This window comes from Salvelinus fontinalis, chromosome 8, assembly GCF_029448725.1.
Source record: "Salvelinus fontinalis isolate EN_2023a chromosome 8, ASM2944872v1, whole genome shotgun sequence".
Taxonomy (NCBI): Eukaryota; Metazoa; Chordata; class Actinopteri; order Salmoniformes; family Salmonidae; genus Salvelinus; species Salvelinus fontinalis.
The window spans coordinates 31,298,200-31,316,249 of record NC_074672.1 but is presented as its reverse complement, the minus strand read 5'-3'; the positions used below and the strand labels follow the sequence as shown (position 1 = coordinate 31,316,249).

General features: G+C 46.2%; 1 protein-coding gene across 3 annotated transcripts in view; it reads left to right on the top strand.

Annotated features, from left to right (window-relative positions):
- The first annotated feature begins 1,299 nt into the window (after window positions 1–1,299).
- The window catches only part of LOC129861101 (sodium/potassium-transporting ATPase subunit beta-1-interacting protein 3-like), a 179,189-nt gene continuing 162,438 nt past the window's right edge, over window positions 1,300–18,050 (top strand). For 2 of the 3 annotated variants that reach the window (XM_055932223.1, XM_055932224.1), the window contains exon 1: window positions 1,300–1,628. In XM_055932223.1, coding sequence (XP_055788198.1) covers window positions 1,575–1,628 — 54 coding nt within the window. In that variant the 5' untranslated portion in view covers window positions 1,300–1,574. The remainder of the gene's footprint in view (window positions 1,629–18,050) is intronic. The other variant, XM_055932225.1, reaches the window with a different exon arrangement.

Sequence of the window (18,050 nt, the reverse complement as noted above, 5' to 3'; positions counted from 1 at the left end):
CAGGTTGTCCACGCACCCTTTGTTGTGGTTGTAGTCCAGGGTGATGGCTGGCTTCCTGTCCTCATGATCACTGATATCAGCCGTTTGGTGCAGTGTGCTCAGGAGGACCACATCTTGTTCCTCTTTGGGAGGTAAGAAACTAGAGTGGTGGTGAGCGTGAAGGCAAACTTTGATGAGAAGGCATCTCTCCCCCTTGTTGAGAGGAGTGCAGAGGGGAGCTCAGGCTTGTTCTTTCTAACTGTGCCAACCATGGTGATCTTCCTCTTCAGGAGCTGCTGGCTGAGTTTAATCAGTAGCACACATAATCTCATTGTGTGTGTGTGTGTCTTTGTGGTTTTTGTGGTGTGTAAATGATTTTAAAACTGACCCTAAAACAATCTTTGTACCCTGGTGGTGTACAGCTTTCATGGAAATATGAACAAAGCAGATGTTTCACTTTTTCTAATGTTGAGGTCACTCTAGGAAAAGTCATCAAATTTCAAGTTGAAAAAATATAATTTAGAGGGTTTTCTCTGCTGTTAAACATAGTGGCCGGTCATTTCTTACCCTTAAGACAACACAAGGGTTAAGTAGTACTTTAAAGTATTTTTACTTAAGTACTTTACACCACTGGTGGTGACTATCAAGAGTACAGTGATGGGCCTCAACATCAGGTTCTAACACTGGACAGCACTATAGAGGGTAGACCCAAACCAATCAGTTATAAGTATATAGGGGTGAGGGCATGCACAGCGATCAACTGTTTTTTACATGGTCCTACGGATTTAGTGACCAATCGTTTTACAAGGCTAATATTTTATGAGTTCAACATAAGCAATACGGCCATGAAAAGGATGGAAGGCGTTTTCGGCTGTTTGTGGCGATGTAATAGCGTCAAATGAACAGCGGGTGGCGCCTAAATTACGTCATGGTTTAGGACTCATCGCTCCTCAGTGACTCTAATGAGAGAAATATTCCATTCAGTAGCTGACACTGCGATAATACTTTACTTTTAGGTTTCACCTTTACCAACATTTATTATGAATTTTGTAAGCAAATTGTGAAAATATTAAAGCAAAAATATATCCGCACCTAAAATGCTGAGTAACAGGATATTTAAAACAATATCCAACCACTTTTGCACAATTGTGTAGCCTACTCAATATAACATGTTATGAAAAGAGTTCGTATGAAAATTGTGTTTAAACTCTTGGGGGAAAAACATTACAGGGACCAGGTGAGAACACCAGACCAGTGTCACATGGCACTGTTAAAACCAAAGATCCGTCTTTGACACCCTCTAGCCTACCCCCCTCCACCTCCCCCTTCTTGCCCCGCTACACACACACACACACATACACGAGTGCTAGCGGTAGTAGGCTATCAACTCAAGTTACCCCTCTCACACACAAAGCGATAATTTTGGGGAAAGAAAATGCATGGGACGCCAGTGCCTGGAGCTTACAGACACAGTTTTCACCGTTGACCGAGCTTGAAGCCATTCGTTGCACTGAAAGGTCCTTGCCATAGTGAACCAGTCTAGACCGTTGTGTGTGTTTTCATCGTTTCTCGAGTGATATTTGGGTTTTGACACAATGGGGTGCTGCAGCGGCCGATGCACGCTCATCTTTCTTTGCACGATCCAGCTGGTGAGTGGCCCGTTATTTCTATAGCCCAATACAAAAAGTGTCATTTGCTCTGTTTCTTGATTTTGTTTAGAAAATGTAATTTTGTTTTGGGTGAAACACATTTTAAAAATATTTGTTTAATCATGCCACGTTATTGTGAATTTACTGTGGACACTGACCCGTTTTGCTACCAGTGCTTTCGTGTTGAATTAGTGATAGCGGATGAAGGCAGATTGATGGCCGGTGAAATACAATGGGCATACAGTAGACCTATTATGTGGCCAAACATCCACGTGCAGCACACTGTCTGTTTCTTCCTTCACCTCGTCCGTTCCACGAGGATAGGCTACTTCGCGAGTCGTGAGGGAACATATGGCAAGATTCAAGAGTGGTGTGTGTGCACTCCCTTATCCACAAGCTATAGTTATGTGCAGTTATTGGGCCAGACCAACTCACCACAAATGCAAAATAGCCCCTATGACACTGGTGCAAACATGTCCACGCACCTCTGCTGACCAAACAATTGTACTGTAGCCTACACGTGTATCCATGTAGTGCTATTCAACGTGTACTGTGAGTTGTGCGTGACCATTGCCACAGTAGCCTGTTGTATTGGTGTTTTGTGCAATACCAGCACCATTGTTTCTTCTCAGCTAAAGTTGTTACTGTGAGTGGCACGTCAGAGTAGGCTAAGCTACACCAGTCACCAGGGAGTTTTACAAAGACTGTTCAACCACTTGTCACCGGTTGAGTCACTGTGTCAGGTGTCCGTTTGTAATCCTACCTCAGTGAAAACAAATACACGTGTGTGTTGGCTTTCATTGATTTCACAAATGGCCTGCTTTCAAACAGTTGATCCCTTTTGACTGTGATGTACGATCCTATTAGTTTAGTTTGGATAGATCGTTTTGTAGGAGAGCTTCCACCCGACCAATAATCACCATGGGAGTCTATGATCCACAAAGTGAGTCTTCAGCTAGTTACAACCTGCTGGAGAGAGATTGTTCCCCGGCTGTGATCAGTGGAGTGCGAGACGTGACATTTTACACTTAATGGCTGCCGTAAATGCCCCCTCCCCATTCTAACTAAACACTGAATTTTTCAATCTTGCTCAGCCCCCCCCCCCCCCCCTCCCTCTCTCCACCACCCTGCAGGGAGGGGAAAGTGGAGGTGACAGGGTGTGATAATGTTATTTATGATGGAATTAAAAGAGCTCTCTCACACAGTGAGGTTGGGTAAGCCCCTAGTATATAACCATGTCAACAGCTAAAATACCAGTAACCCCATCTCTACTCAACCATTTATTTGTTTCAAAAACCATAGCTCTGGTAATTCTTTCCATGCACCAAGGGTTAGGTTTAAGGACATAGTGAAGGGAGTAGGGAGAGAGAGAGTAACACGCTGACATGAACACATTAATGGAATGTTTGCCTGTTTGGGGTGTGGGAGGGGTACTACATGCTTAGAAAAGAGGTTCCGAAAGGGTTATTTGGCTGTCCCAATAGGAGAACCCTTTTTGGTTCCCGGTAGAACCCTCTGTGGAAAGGGTTATTTGGCTGTCCCAATAGGAGAACCCTTTTTGGTTCCCGGTAGAACCCTCTGTGGAAAGGGTTATTTGGCTGTCCCAATAGGAGAACCCTTTTTGGTTCCCGGTAGAACCCTCTGTGGAAAGGGTTATTAGGCTGTCCCAATAGGAGAACCCTTTTTGGTTCCCGGTAGAACCCTCTGTGGAAAAGGTTATTTGGCTGTCGCAATAGGAGAACCCCTTTTGGTTCCCGGTAGAACCCTCTGTGGAAAGGGTTATTTGGCTGTCCCAATAGGAGAACCCTTTTTGGTTCCCGGTAGAACCCTCTGTGGAAAGGGTTATTTGGCTGTCCCAATAGGAGAACCCCTTTTGGTTCCCGGTAGAACCCTCTGTGGAAAGGGTTATTTGGCTGTCCCAATAGGAGAACCCCTTTTGGTTCCCGGTAGAACCCTCTGTGGAAAGGGTTATTAGGCTGTCCCAATAGGAGAACCCTTTTTGGTTCCCGGTAGAACCCTCTGTGGAAAGGGTTCTATCTGGAACCAAAAAGAGTTCTTCAAAGGGTTTTCCTATGGGGACAGCCGGTTCTAGATAGCACTGTTTTGTTAAGAGTGCATTTGTCCTCGACTAAGCTGTACCCCTGCACATTGACTCGTTACCAGTATCCCCGGTATATAGCCTCATTAATGTTATGTTATTTTATTGTAACTTCTTTTTACTTTAGTAAATATTTTCTTAACTCTTATTTTTCTTAAAACTGCATTGTTGGTTAAGGGCTTGTAAGTAAGCATTTCGCAGTAAGGTCAACACCTGTTGTATTCGAAGCATGTGACAATTCTATTTTGATTTGATTTGCTCCTTCATGTCCCTGTTGAAACCATCATTAAAAAGGTTGTGCCTTACTGGAGAGGAGAGGAGAAGAGGGTTTTTTCTCAGTCAAGAAGACACTTCTTGCAATTCACAGATAGCAAAAGTAAAATGTGTGTGTGCAGTGGTCAGAGTTCACGAAGGGGCCATGGTGATGTCATCCAGGTCCTATCGGGTCACAGTAACCCCCCGCTAGAGATGGATTGGTTCTCCTATAAACGATACAGCAGCATGGCGTGTAACCGTGCTTGGCTGAGCTCTATTCCCATTAAGTGGTAGCTCAATTGCTGTATCCATTCCAAGCACATGTGAAATTGACACACGGTTTTGTAGCAAGGATTTCTCCTTGATTTGAGTGGCGTTTATGACAGTTGTGGAGAATGTAGATGACAAAGGGTTCAATCAAAGTGATGTAAAGCCTTCAATTCACAACCTCAATCCATGTACAGTATTGTACCTGTTGCAGTACAGTGGGTTACAATGTAACTCATCCTCATGTTTTTGTCCATAACAATATTCTGCTCTATTTGCTCTCTCATATAGTGCCTAATCTCTAGACTGGTGAGTGCAGCAGTGTTCCAGAGAGCTCCATTACTGTATGAAAAATAGTGTGAATGATGGTGGTGGAAATGTAATAGTATTTCTATCAACACTGCCATCATCTCCCATTCAGCAGCACTCTCTGCACTCTACCAGGGTGCTTCACTCCTCTCCCTGCCTCAGGGGTAGCTGCCTGGCTGGCTGTGAGATTCCTGGAGATCAATCTCCTCCCTGAATGCTCTTTGCCCCCGACGTAATGTGTGGGGGGGTCCAGGGCTGTTGACGACTGTCACCCCAGTGCAGGAATGTGACACATGTTCAGTGTATTTGGAAAGTATTCACTTTTTCCACATTTTGTTACGTTACAGCCTTATTCTACAGTTGATTAAATCGTTTTTTCCCCTCATCAATCTACACACAATACCCCACAATGCCAAAGCAAAACCAGGTTTTGCAGAAATTTGTTGATACCCTTCCCCAGATCTGTGTCGCAACACAATCCTGTCTTGGAGCTCTAAGAACAATTCCTTCCACCTCATGTCTTGGTTTTTGCTCTGACATGGACTGTCAACTGTGGGATCTTATATAGACAGGTGTGTGCCTTTCCAAATCATGTCCAATCAATTGAATTTACCACAGGTGGAATCCAATCAGGTTGTAGAAACATCTCAAGGATGATCAATGGAAACAGGATGCACCTGAGCTCAGTTTCGAGTCTCATAGTAAAGGATCTGAATACTAATGTATTATTATTTATGATTTATTTGACCTTTATTTAACGAGGCAAGTCAGTTAAGAACACATTCTTATTGATAATGACGGCCTACCCCGGCCAAACCTGGACAACGCTGGGCCAATTGTACGCCACCCTATGGGACTCCCAATCACAGCCGGTTGTGATACAGCCTGGAATTGAACCAGGGTCTGTAGTGACGCCTCTAGCACTGAGATGCAGTGCTTTAGACCATAAATAAGGTATTTCAGTTGTTATTTTTTATACATTTGCAAAAATTTCTAAAATCCTGTTTTCACTTTATTATTATGGGATATTGTGTATACATTGATGAGGAAAAATATTTGATCCATTTTTGAATAAGGCTGTAACGTTGCAAAATGTGGAAAAAGTCAAGGGGTCTGAATACTTTCCGAATGCACTGTGCATGTGCACACACAAACACATGCGGATGGGCAGGCAGACAGGCAGACAGACAGGCAGGCAGACAGGCAGGCAGGCAGGCAGACAGACGGTCAAACAGGATGTTGTCATTTTTTTTAGAGCCATTTTCACCAGACAACTGCTCCCTGTTTTAGTTTACCTCATAAATGACGCACCAGTGTCTACATGTCGCAGATACATTATTCATATGAGCTCGGCTGGTTTGTGTTTGTGTACGATATTGAAGACCTCTGAGGCTTATCCTTTCCCTAGTGTTTGTTGCTCCTCCTTGACCCCGTTGAAACCATTGTTGGAAAGCGAACACTTCACTGGAGACACCTTCGGCCATTCACAGCTAGATACCTCTCCTGTTCTCTTTACCTCCTCCTTGACCTTCTTACTTCCCCTCCCTTCTCTTCTGGAGGCCTGGGAGCACTGTCGTGTTGATAACACCTGTTTAGCCAGCAGGATTCCAGCCCTGGGAATTCACCCTTCACTAGGACACCACGGATTACTGGACAACACACAGAGAGATAGAGGAGGAAAGAGGGCTGGGGAGAGAGAGAGAGGGGGCTGAGGGAGATGGAAAGAGAGGGTTGGGGGAGAGAGCACCTGGCCTAACCCTACTAGAATCTGAAGTCAAATGTCTACTGTTTGCTGATGATCTGGTGCTTCTGTCCCCAACAAGTAGGACCTACAGCAGCACCTAGATCTTTTGCACAGATTCTGTCAGACCTGGGCCCTGAGAGGAATTCTCAGTAAGACAAAAATAATGGTGTTTCAAAAAAGGTCCATTTGCCAGGACCACAAATAGAAATTTAATTTAGACACCGTTACCCTAGAGCACACAAAGTGTACATACCTCTGCCTAAACATCAGCGTCACAGGTAACTTCCAATAAGCTGTGAATCGTCTAAGAGACAAGGCAAGAAGGTGTGCCATCAAAAGGAACATAAAATTCAACATACCAATTAAGATCTGGCTAAAAATATTTGAATTAGTTATAGAACCCATTGCCCTTTATGGTTGTGAGGTCTGGGGTCAGCTAACCAGCCAAGAATTCACAAAATGGGACAAACACCAAATTGAGACTGTATGCAGAATTCTGCAAAATATCATCTGTGTACAAGGTAAAACACCAAATAATGCATGCAGAGCAGAATTAGGCCACTAACCAAAAAAGAGACGTTCAATTCTACAACCACCTAAAAGGATGTGATTCCCAAACCTTCCATAACAAAGCGATCACCTACAGAGAGATGAACCTGGAGAAGAGTCCCCTAAGCAAGCTGGTCCTGGGGCTCTGTTCACAAACACAAACAGACCCCACAGAGCCCCAGGACAGCAACACAATTAGACCCAACCAAATCATGAGAAAACAGAAAGATAATTACTTGACATATTGGGAAGTATTAACCAAAATAACTGAGCAAACTAAGAAGGCAATTTTTCCCTAAACAGAGAGTACACAGTGGCAGAATACCTGACCACTGTGACAGACCCAAACTTAAGGAAAGCTTTGACTATGTACAGACTCAGTGAGCATAGCCTTCCTATTGAGAGAGGCAGCTGAAGGCAGACCTGGCTCTCAAGAGAATACAGGCTATGTGCACACATCCCACAAAATGAGGTGGAAACTGAGCTGCAGATCCTAACCTCCTGCCAAATGTATGACAATATTAGAGACACATATTTCCCTCAGATTACACAAATCTACAAAGAATTAGAAAACAAATCCAATTTTGATAAACTCCCATATCTATTGGGTGAAATACCACAGTGTGCCATCACAGCCGCAAGATTTGTGACCTGTTGCCACAAGAAAAGGCCAACCAGCGAAGAACAAACACCATTGTAAATACAACCAATATTTATGTTTTTGTTTTCCCTTTTAGAGAGAGGGAGGGCTGGCTGGGGAGAGGGAGAGAGGGAGTGCTGGCTGGCTGGGGAGAGGGAGGGCTGGGGGAGATGGAGAGAGAGAGAGGGAGGGCTGGGGGAGATGGAGGGAGGGCTGGGGAGTTGGGGAGAGGGAGGGCTGGGGGAGATGGAGGGCTGGCTGGGGAGTTGGGGAGAGGGAGGGCTGGGGGAGATGGAGGGCTGGCTGGGGAGATGGAGAGAGGGAGGGCTGGCTGGCTAGAGGGAGGGCTGGGGGAGATGGAGAGAGAGAGAGAGGGATGGCTGGGGTGATGGAGAGAGAGAGGGAGGGCTGGGGAGATGGAAGGCTGGGGAGGGCTGGGGGAGTTGGGTAGAGAGAGGTAGGGCTGAGGGAGAGAGGGAGGACTGGGGAAGAGAGGAGGAGAGAGGGAGGGCTGGGGGAGAGAGGGAGGGCTGGGGGAGACGGAGGGAGGGAGGGCTGGGGGAGATGAGGGAGAGATGGGGGAGAGAGGGAGGGCTGGGGAGATGGAGGGCTGGGGAGAGAAAGAGAGGGGGAGGGCTGAGGGAGAGAGAGAGAGAGAGGGAGGGCTGGGGGGGAGAAAGAGAGGGCTGGGGAAGAGAGAGAGGCTTGGAAGAGAGAGAGAGGGCTGGGGGGGAGAAAGGGTTGGAAGAGAGAGAGCGAGAGGGTTGGAGGAGAGAGAGAGGGTTGGAAGGGAGAGAGGGCTGGGGGGGAGAGAGAGAGGGCTGGGGGGGAGAGAGAGAGGGTTGGAAGGGAGAGAGGGCTGGGGGGGAGAGAGAGAGGGTTGGAGGAGAGAGAGAGGGTTGGAAGGGAGAGAGGGCTGGGGGGGAGAGAGAGAGGGTTGGAGGAGAGAGAGAGGGTTGGAAGGGAGAGAGGGCTGGGGGGGAGAGAGAGAGGGTTGGTGGAGAGAGAGAGGGTTGGAGGAGAGAGAGAGGGTTGGAAGAGAGAGAGGGCTGGGGGGGAGAGAGAGAGGGTTGGAGGAGAGAGAGAGGGTTGGAGGAGAGAGAGAGGGTTGGAAGGGAGAGAGGGCTGGGGGGGAGAGAGAGGGTTGGAGGAGAGAGAGAGGGTTGGAAGGGAGAGAGGGCTGGGGGGGAGAGAGAGAGGGTTGGAGGAGAGAGAGAGGGTTGGAAGGGAGAGAGGGCTGGGGGGGAGAGAGAGAGGGTTGGAGGAGAGAGAGAGGGAGAAGGCTGGGGGAGATGGAGACTCCATCCACACTCATCAGACATTTATGACATACAATGACAACGCATTTCTTCACGACGTGCTTCCCTCTCCCTATGCACACAGACGGACATGCTTCCCTCTCCCTATGCACACAGACAGACATGCTTCCCTCTCCCTATGCACACAGACGGACATGCTTCCCTCTCCCTATGCAGACAGACATGCTTCCCTCTCCCTATGCACACAGACAGACATGCTTCCCTCTCCCTATGCACACAGACGGACATGCTTCCCTCTCCCTATGCACACAGACGGACATGCTTCCCTCTCCCTATGCACACAGACGGACGTGCTTCCCTCTCCCTATGCACACAGACAGACATGCTTCCCTCTCCCTATGCACACAGACAGACATGCTTCCCTCTCCCTATGCACACAGACAGACATGCTTCCCTCTCCCTATGCACACAGACAGACATGCTTCCCTCTCCCTATGCACACAGACAGACATGCTTCCCTCTCCCTATGCACACAGACAGACATGCTTCCCTCTCCCTATGCACACAGACAGACATGCTTCCCTCTCCCTATGCACACAGACAGACATGCTTCCCTCTCCCTATGCACATAGACATACATGCACACACACAGCACAATCACACACTCCTGTGTCCTTGCTCAGTGACACACCTGTTTCTCCTCCTCCCCTCTGTTCTGACCTTTTTTTTCTCATTAGAGAAAAGGGGGGGGGGTTGTTAAGATGTGTATAGATAAAGCTGTCAACAGCTTTCCTATGGAGTCCCTGAAGACTGCTGGAACAGCTTTCCTATGGAGTCCCTGAAGACTGCTGGAACAGCTTTCCTATGGAGTCCCTGAAGACTGCTGGAACAGCTTTCCTATGGAGTCCCTGAAGACTGCTGGAACAGCTTTCCTATGGAGTCCCTGAAGACTGCTGGAACAGCTTTCTTCTCCTCAGCGCTATTTCTGGATGCCCCAGACCCCTTCCTGTGTTGGGTCATTGCCAGCCACACCAGCCAAAACTCTGTTTTGATTAATTTGACCCCACCTGTGGAAAAGGGAGGGAGAGGGAGAGCTCAGGGGTTGTCAGGTGTGTGTACGAAAATGTATGCACTCAATACCGTAAGTCGCTCTGGATAGGAGTGTCTGCTGAAGCACTAAAATGTAAATGGAAAATGTCTCTCCAGCCGTTGAGTTAGGCGAGTTTCAGCGTGATCTAATAAAACCAAGGCTGTTAGGGCTCTCTCTGCAAAGACCCAGTGTTGTTCCTGTTTAGGGTAGGTCATGTGATCAGGTACTGACCGTACAGGCCCTCTCACTGACTTAGGTTGTTTTCCTAAGATATACATTACCCTGCAGCATAGAACTGGATCATCACCAGAAATAAGACACCATAAGTGATGCTGTGGGCTAAAAATAGGACAGCTGAACCCACCTGGACAGGCCCAGGCCATGTGATGACACGAAGGCGTGGAGAGTGCTTTGTAATGTCTTTCTGGATTTGATCAAACCACTATGGCATCATTGGCATCCCCAATTAAATTGTGGTGTGCTGCATGGTGGCTGGACAATGAGAAGCGAGTGGTGGTGATCTCTCTCTGAAGGCGGATAATAAGTTTCTATGGATTGGGAATATTGTTGTTCCTCTCCGCTGAATGAGAGTTCAGGACAGCTGGGGTTGCTCTCTGTATAGTACCACCTCAGAGAGTGGCTGGTCTGGCCGTCTTCCATCTACTTGTTTTTTAAAATAATTGTTGTTTTACGACATTTGATTCTGGTTTTGTTTTTGTGTGTCTGTTGTCCTCAAGCAGACCTGTTTGTGAGTCTTGAGCGGTCAAATATGAGGCTACATCAACATGAGAATTGGACACACACATAGGCAGACACAAACGCACACCGGTCTGAAGTAAATGCAGAGCTGGAAAACACCTACCCTTCAACTATGACCCTTGAAATATGTGTACTACAGCACTGACACACACAAGAGAAACACAAGCACAACACCCTACTCAACAATGATGTGCTTGGCTAGGTGGGGCGCTGGCTAGTTGGCTTTGGTGGGTAGCCAGCCTGATCGAGAGCCCTGATACAGGCAGTGGAGACAATCTGCAATTCTAATGGGGCTGTTGTGTCTGTTAGGCATCATCATGAACGAGAAAAGAGAGAGGGGAGGGAGGAGAAGTCATGGTTCTGTGCTTATCTCATTTCCATCCTCTGGGAAAGGTTAACCCACCCGCTGTGTCTGAATTGTGTCTTTCTGAATAATCCTGAGGTAACGTTAGCGGCACCTTGTGTGCTATGAATGCATAGTTTAGGCAATGTAGGATGAGTGTTACCTCAGTGTTTTCATGTGTAGGCCTTATCACAGTGTTCCAGTAACTGAGAAAAGTTAGCTGTTTTAGCCTAATTCTAGGCTATGTGGTTTCTAATATATTGGGACAAAAGACTTGCTTCTTTTATCCTCAAAACACTAACTTCCGTCTTTGGTGTGTATCACATCATTTTCCACACATTGCAAAGGGTTTAGGCTAGTTTTTAGTAACGCTGTGGGTTCCTTGCCAGTTCGAGCGTTAAACATTTAAATTTGACAATGAATATTCATGAGCTGAGGATTGCTGGTTGTCTCCCCCATTTGCTGGCTACCCCTCCCCCATACACACGCACACACACGTACACACAGACTTGTACACACCCGCGCACACGCACGCACGCACACGCACCCACACAGTCTTGTATAAGTAACCTTGTGGGGACACACAATTCAGTCCCTTTCAAAATCAATTTTTCCCTACCTTAAACCTAACCCTGACCCTAATCCTAAACCTAACCCGAACCTAAAACGTAGAGTGTAATGTTGATCTTTACTACGGAGGTGGCTGGATGGCATTCGCACATGTTGGATGCATCTCTGTCTTGTCGTTTGTCGTTATCCAACTGGCCGGTGTTGCCTGAAGTTCGTTTGCCAGGGGAGCCATCTCCTGCCTCTCCTCCCCCATCTGATAGCGGAGTTGAAGGAGTACAGCAAGAGGAGCATGGCAATCAATGAAGCAGCCTACACTCCCAACGAGAGGCCCGGAGCGGATACAAACAACAAATAGTTTCGCCACCCGGGGGACTGATCTTCCTGCGCCTTTTGGGCAGCTCCATGGTAAGAAATGTGACTGTTCCTGGCACAAAAACAATGTCCTATCCCGGAGCTTGAGTAAATTACATTACTAAGCTGCTTCTGAATGTACTACATCAGGACATGGACATTGATTCTATCGTAGTCCATGTGGGTTTTAATGACATTATGAAGGGCAGCTCTGAACAGTTGAAACTGGATTTGAACTTCTTATGGCCAACATCCTGGGAAATTGCAGAGCGCGAAATTCAAAAATACCAAATTCAAATATTTAACATTCTTGAAAATGTGTGTTATACATCAAAATTAAGCTTAACTTCTTGTTAATCCAGCCGCTGTGTCGGATTTCAAAAAGGCTTTACGGCGAAAGCAAACCATGCGATTATCTGAGGACAGCGTCCCACATACAAACACATGAAAATCATATTTCAACCAGGCAGGTGTTCCACAAAAGTCAGAAATAGCAATATAATTCATGTCTTTGAAGATCATCTTCTATTGGCACTCCAAAATGTCCCAGAAACATCACAAATGGTCATTTTGTTCGATAATGTACTTCTTTATGTCCCAAAAATGTCCATTTATTTGGCGCGTTTGATTCAGAAATACAGTAATCCCTCGTTTATCGCGGGGGTTACGTTCCGAAAATGACCCGCGATAAGTGAAATCCGCGAAATAGAAAACTTTTTTTTTTTTTACAATTAGCAACTATTACATGTATACAAATACAGTGACTCACGTGTAGGCCGTTTCACTGCTCTTCAGAGCGTTTCGTCGACATTATGGGTTAAGGAGATGTTCGAAATTACAAGATAATTTGGCCAACTTAATGTAAATTTGCCAAGCTGTTTTATGTACGTACACATAACTGCACGAGACGACAAAATGATAGCACAATTCGTAGCATGTTTTGATACAAGAAGCGGGAGTGAGTTTTTAGCGAATCAGAATGCAGAGCACAATGCACCAAAAAAAAATAAAAAATGCATTATGAAAATCCGCGAAATAGCGAATCCGCGATAAGTGAACCGCGAAGTGGCGAGGGATCACTGTACACCGGTTTCAACTCGCCCAACATGCCTACAAAGTATCTAATAAGTTACCTGTAAACTTGGTCCAAACATTTCAAACAACGTTCCTAATCCAACCTCAGGTACCCTGATGCATAAATAATAGATAAAATTTAAGACGGAATAAACTGTTTCTAATACCGGATAAAAAAAGTGTGAAGCACGCTCCAGTTCACGCGCCTCAAAACAGTTGAGTCCACCTGGAGTGACACTTACAATGAATAGGACTACTTCTTCATTTCTCAAAAGAAAAACATCGAACAATTTCTATAGACTGTTGACATCTAGTGGAAGCCATAGGAACTGCAACCAGGTTCCTAATAATAAGGGTATCCCATAGAAAACAATTTGAAAATTGTATGACCTCAAAAAAGAATTCCCCTGGATGGTTTGTCCTTGGAGTTTTGCCTGCCATATCAGTTCTGTTATACTCACAGACATTATTTTAACCGTTTTAGAAAACACTAAAGTTTCTATCTAAATCTACCAATTATATGCATATTCTAACTTCTGGGCCTGAGTAGCAGGCAGTTTACTTTGGGCACGCTTTTCATCCAGAGGTGAAAATACTGCCTCCTACCCAAGAGAGGTTAAAGAGCTGATTGACTCTCTGCTAGACAATAACAAAAGACCCATCATATTTGGCCCTGTATCCTCTCTGAATCGTGGCATTGAATGCTTTAGCAGGATTCTTTCTCCTCACAACTGGCAACGTGATTATTGCAGCTCAATGTGTGTAACTTTTGTTAACAATTTCGATACCTTTTGGAAACAACACATTTTATAAGGAGGATGGAATCCACCCAAATCATTTGGATTCCTGGATCCTTTCACAGCATTATAAGGCTGCGTTGAGACAATGACTTATCAATGACCCAAGCCCAGCTCAGTTAATCCCTACCATTGTGTCGCTGAGTCATCATAATGTTTTAGCAAATCTACATTATACCAGGGGCATTGAATGTAAGTAACCTAATTTATTTCACTCTAACTGCCCTGAATGCCTCTACTGATTTTGTATAACATTTATAGAAAATACAGAAATTCCAGTGGGGGAGGTGTTGCTGTTTATATTCAGAACCACATTCCTGTAAAGATTAGAGAGGATCTCATGTTAAAAAATGTTGAAGTAATATGGCTACAGGTTCATCTGCCTCACCTAAAGCCCAATCTGGTTGGAAGCTGCTAAAGACCACCAAGTGCTAACAGTCAGTATCTGGATAATATGTGTGAAATGCTTGATAATGTTTGTGATATCAACAGTTATATTTTCTGGGTGATTTTAAATATTGACTGGCTTTCATCAAGCTGCCCCCTCAACAAAAAGCTTCAATCTGTAACTAGTGCCTGCAACCTGGATCAGGTTACCAGTTTTTTATTTTATTTTTTATTTCACCTTTATTTAACCAGATAGGCTAGTTGAGAACAAGTTCTCATTTGCAACTGCGACCTGGCCAAGATAAAGCATAGCAGTGTGAACAGACAACAACACAGAGTTACACATGGAGTAAACAATAAACAAGTCAATAACATGGTAGAAAAAAGAGAATCTATATACAATGTGTGCAAAAGGCATGAGGTAGGCAATAAATCGAATAATTACAATTTAGCAGATTAACACTGGAGTGATAAATCATCAGATGATCATGTGCAAGAAGAGATACTGGTGTGCAAAAGAGCAGAAAAGTAAATAAATAAAAGCAGTATGGGGGTGAGGTAGGTAAATTGGGTGGGTAGTTTACAGATGGACTATGTACAGCTGCAGCGATCGGTTAGTTGCTCGGATAGCAGATTTTTAAAGTTGTTGAGGGAGATAAAAGTCTCCAACTTCAGAGATTTTTGCAATTCGTTCCAGTCGCAGGCAGCAGAGAACTGGAAGGAAAGGCGTCCAAATGAGGTTTTGGCTTTAGGGATGATCAGTGAGATACACCTGCTGGAGCGCGTGCTACGGGTGGGTGTAGCCATCGTGACCAGTGAACTGAGATAAGGCGGCACTTTACCTAGCATAGCCTTGTAGATGACCTGGAGCCAGCGGGTCTGACGACGAACATGTAGCGAGGGCCAGCCGACTAGGGCATACAGGTCGCAGTGGTGGGTCGTATAAGGTGCTTTAGTAACAAAACGGATGGCACTGTGATAAACTGCATCCAGTTTGCTGAGTAGAGTATTGGAAGCTATTTTGTAGATGACATCGCCGAAGTCGAGGATCGGTAGGATAGTCAGTTTTACTAGGGTAAGTTTGGCGGCGTGAGTGAAGGAGGCTTTGTTCCGGAATAGAAAGCCGACTCTAGATTTGATTTTGGATTGGAGATGTTTGATATGAGTCTGGAAGGAGAGTTTGCAGTCTAGCCAGACACCTAGGTACTTATAGATGTCCACATATTCTAGGTCGGAACCGTCCAGGGTGGTGATGCTAGTCGGGCGTGCGGGTGCAGGCAGCGTACGGTTGAAAAGCATGCATTTGGTTTTACTATCGTTTAAGAGCAGTTGGAGGCCACGGAAGGAGTGTTGTATGAAATTGAAGCTCGTTTGGAGGTTAGATAGCACAGTGTCCAGGGAAGGGCCGGAAGTATACAGAATGGTGTCGTCTGCGTAGAGGTGGATCAGGGAATCGCCCGCAGCAAGAGCAACATCATTGATGTATACAGAGAAAAGAGTCGGCCCGAGAATTGAACCCTGTGGTACCCCCATAGAGACTGCCAGAGGACCGGACAACATGCCCTCCGATTTGACACACTGAACTCTGTCTGCAAAGTAGTTGGTGAACCAGGCAAGGCAGTCATTAGAAAAACCGAGGCTATTGAGTCTGCCGATAAGAATATGGTGATTGACAGAGTCGAAAGCCTTGGCCAGGTCGATGAAGACGGCTGCACAGTAATGTCTTTTATCGATGGCGGTTAGGATATCGTTTAGTACCTTGAGCGTGGCTGAGGTGCACCCGTGACCGGCTCGGAAACCCGATTGCACAGCGGAGAAGGTACGGTGGGATTCGAGATGGTCAGTGATCTGTTTGTTGACTTGGCTTTCGAAGACCTTAGCTAGGCAGGACAGGATGGATATAGGTCTGTAACAGTTTGGGTCCAGGGTTTCTCCCCCTTTGAAGAGGGGGATGACAGCGGCAGCTTTCCAATCCTTGGGGATCTCAGGTGATACGAAGGAGAGGTTGAACAGGCTGGTAATAAGGGGTGCGACAATGGCGGCGGACAGTTTCAGAAATAGGGGGTCCAGATTGTCAAGCCCAGCTGATTTGTATGGGTCCAGGTTTTCCAGCTCTTTCAGAACATCTGCTATCTGGATATGGGTAAAGGAGAAGCTGGGGAGGCTTGGGCGAGTAGCAGCGGGGGGGGGGGGGGGGGGGGGGGCTGTTGGCCAAGGTTGGAGTCGCCAGGTGGAAGGCATGGCCAGCCATTGAGAAATGTTTCTTGAAGTTTTCGATTATCACGGACTTATCAGTGGTGACCGTGTTATCTAGCCTCAGTGCAGTGGGCAGCTGGGAGGAGGTGCTCTTGTTTTCCATGGACTTTACAGTATCCCAGTATACAGTATGCTTTCCTGACTGACTGCGTGTATTGGTTCCTGACTTCCCTGAACAGTTGCATATCGCGGGGGCTCTTCGATGCTATTGCAGTTCGCCACAGGATGTTTTTGTGCTGGTCGAGGGCAGTCAGGTCTGGAGTGAACCAAGGGCTATATCTGTTCTTGGTTCTGCATTTTTTGAACGGAGCATGCTTGTCTAATATGGTGAGGAAGTAACTTTTAAAGAATGACCAGGCATCCTCAACTGACGGGATGAGGTCAATATCCTTCCAGGGTACCCGGGCCAGGTCGATTAGAAAGGCCTGCTCGCAGAAGTGTTTTAGGGAGCGTTTGACAGTGATGAGGGGTGGTCGTTTGACCGTGGACCCGTGGCGGATACAGGCAATGAGGCAGTGATCGCTGAGATCTTGATTGAAGACAGCAGAGGTGTATTTGGAGGGCAAGTTGGTCAGGATAATGTCTATTAGGGTGCCCATGTTTACGGATTTAGGGTTGTACCTGGTGGGTTCCTTGATGATTTGTGTGAGATTGAGGGCATCAAGCTTAGATTGTAGGACTGCCGGGGAGGTTAAGCATATCCCAGTTTAGGTCACCTAACAGAACAAACTCTGAAGCTAGATGGGGAGCGATCAATTCACAGATGGTGTCCAGGGCACAGCTGGGAGCTGAGGGGGGTCGGTAGCAGGCGGCAACAGTGAGAGACTTATTTCTGGAGAGATTAATTTTTAAAATTAGAAGTTCGAACTGTTTGGGCATAGACTTGGAAAGTATGACAGAACTTTGCAGGCTATCTCTGCAGTAGATTGCAACTCCTCCCCCTTTGGCAGTTCTATCTTGACGGAAAGTGTTATAGTTGGGTATGGAAATCTCAGAATTTTTGGTAGCCTTCCTAAGCCAGGATCCAGACACGGCAAGGACATCAGGGTTGGCAGAGTGTGCTAAAGCGGTGAGTAAGGCAAACTTAGGGAGGAGGCTTCTGATGTTGACATGCATGAGGCCAAGGCTTTTTCGATCACAGAAGTCAACAAATGAGGGTGACTGGGGACATGCAGGGCCTGGGTTTACCTCCACATCACCCGAGGAACAGAGGAGTAGTAGGATGAGGGTGCGGCTAAAGGCTATCAAAACTGGTCGCCTAGAGCGTTGGGGACAAGGAATAAAAGGAGCAGATTTATGGGCGTGGTAGAATAGATTCTGGGCATAATGTGCAGACCAGGGTATGGTGGGCACGGGTACAGCGGAGGCAAGCCCAGGCACTGGGTGATGATAAGAGAGGTTGTATCTCTGGACATGCTGGTCTCAATGGGTGAGGTCACCGCATGTGTGGGGGGTGGGACAAAGGAGGTATCAGAGGTACGGAGAGTGGAACTACGGGGTCCATTGCAAACCAAAACAATGATAACTAGCCTGAACAACAGTATGCAAGGCATATTGAAATTTGAGAGAGACATACAATAAGGCATAAAGTGATTGCAGGTCATGATTGGGAGAGCTAGCTAAAACAACAGGTGAGATAACAGCAGCTAGTCAGCTAACACAGCAACAGAAGGT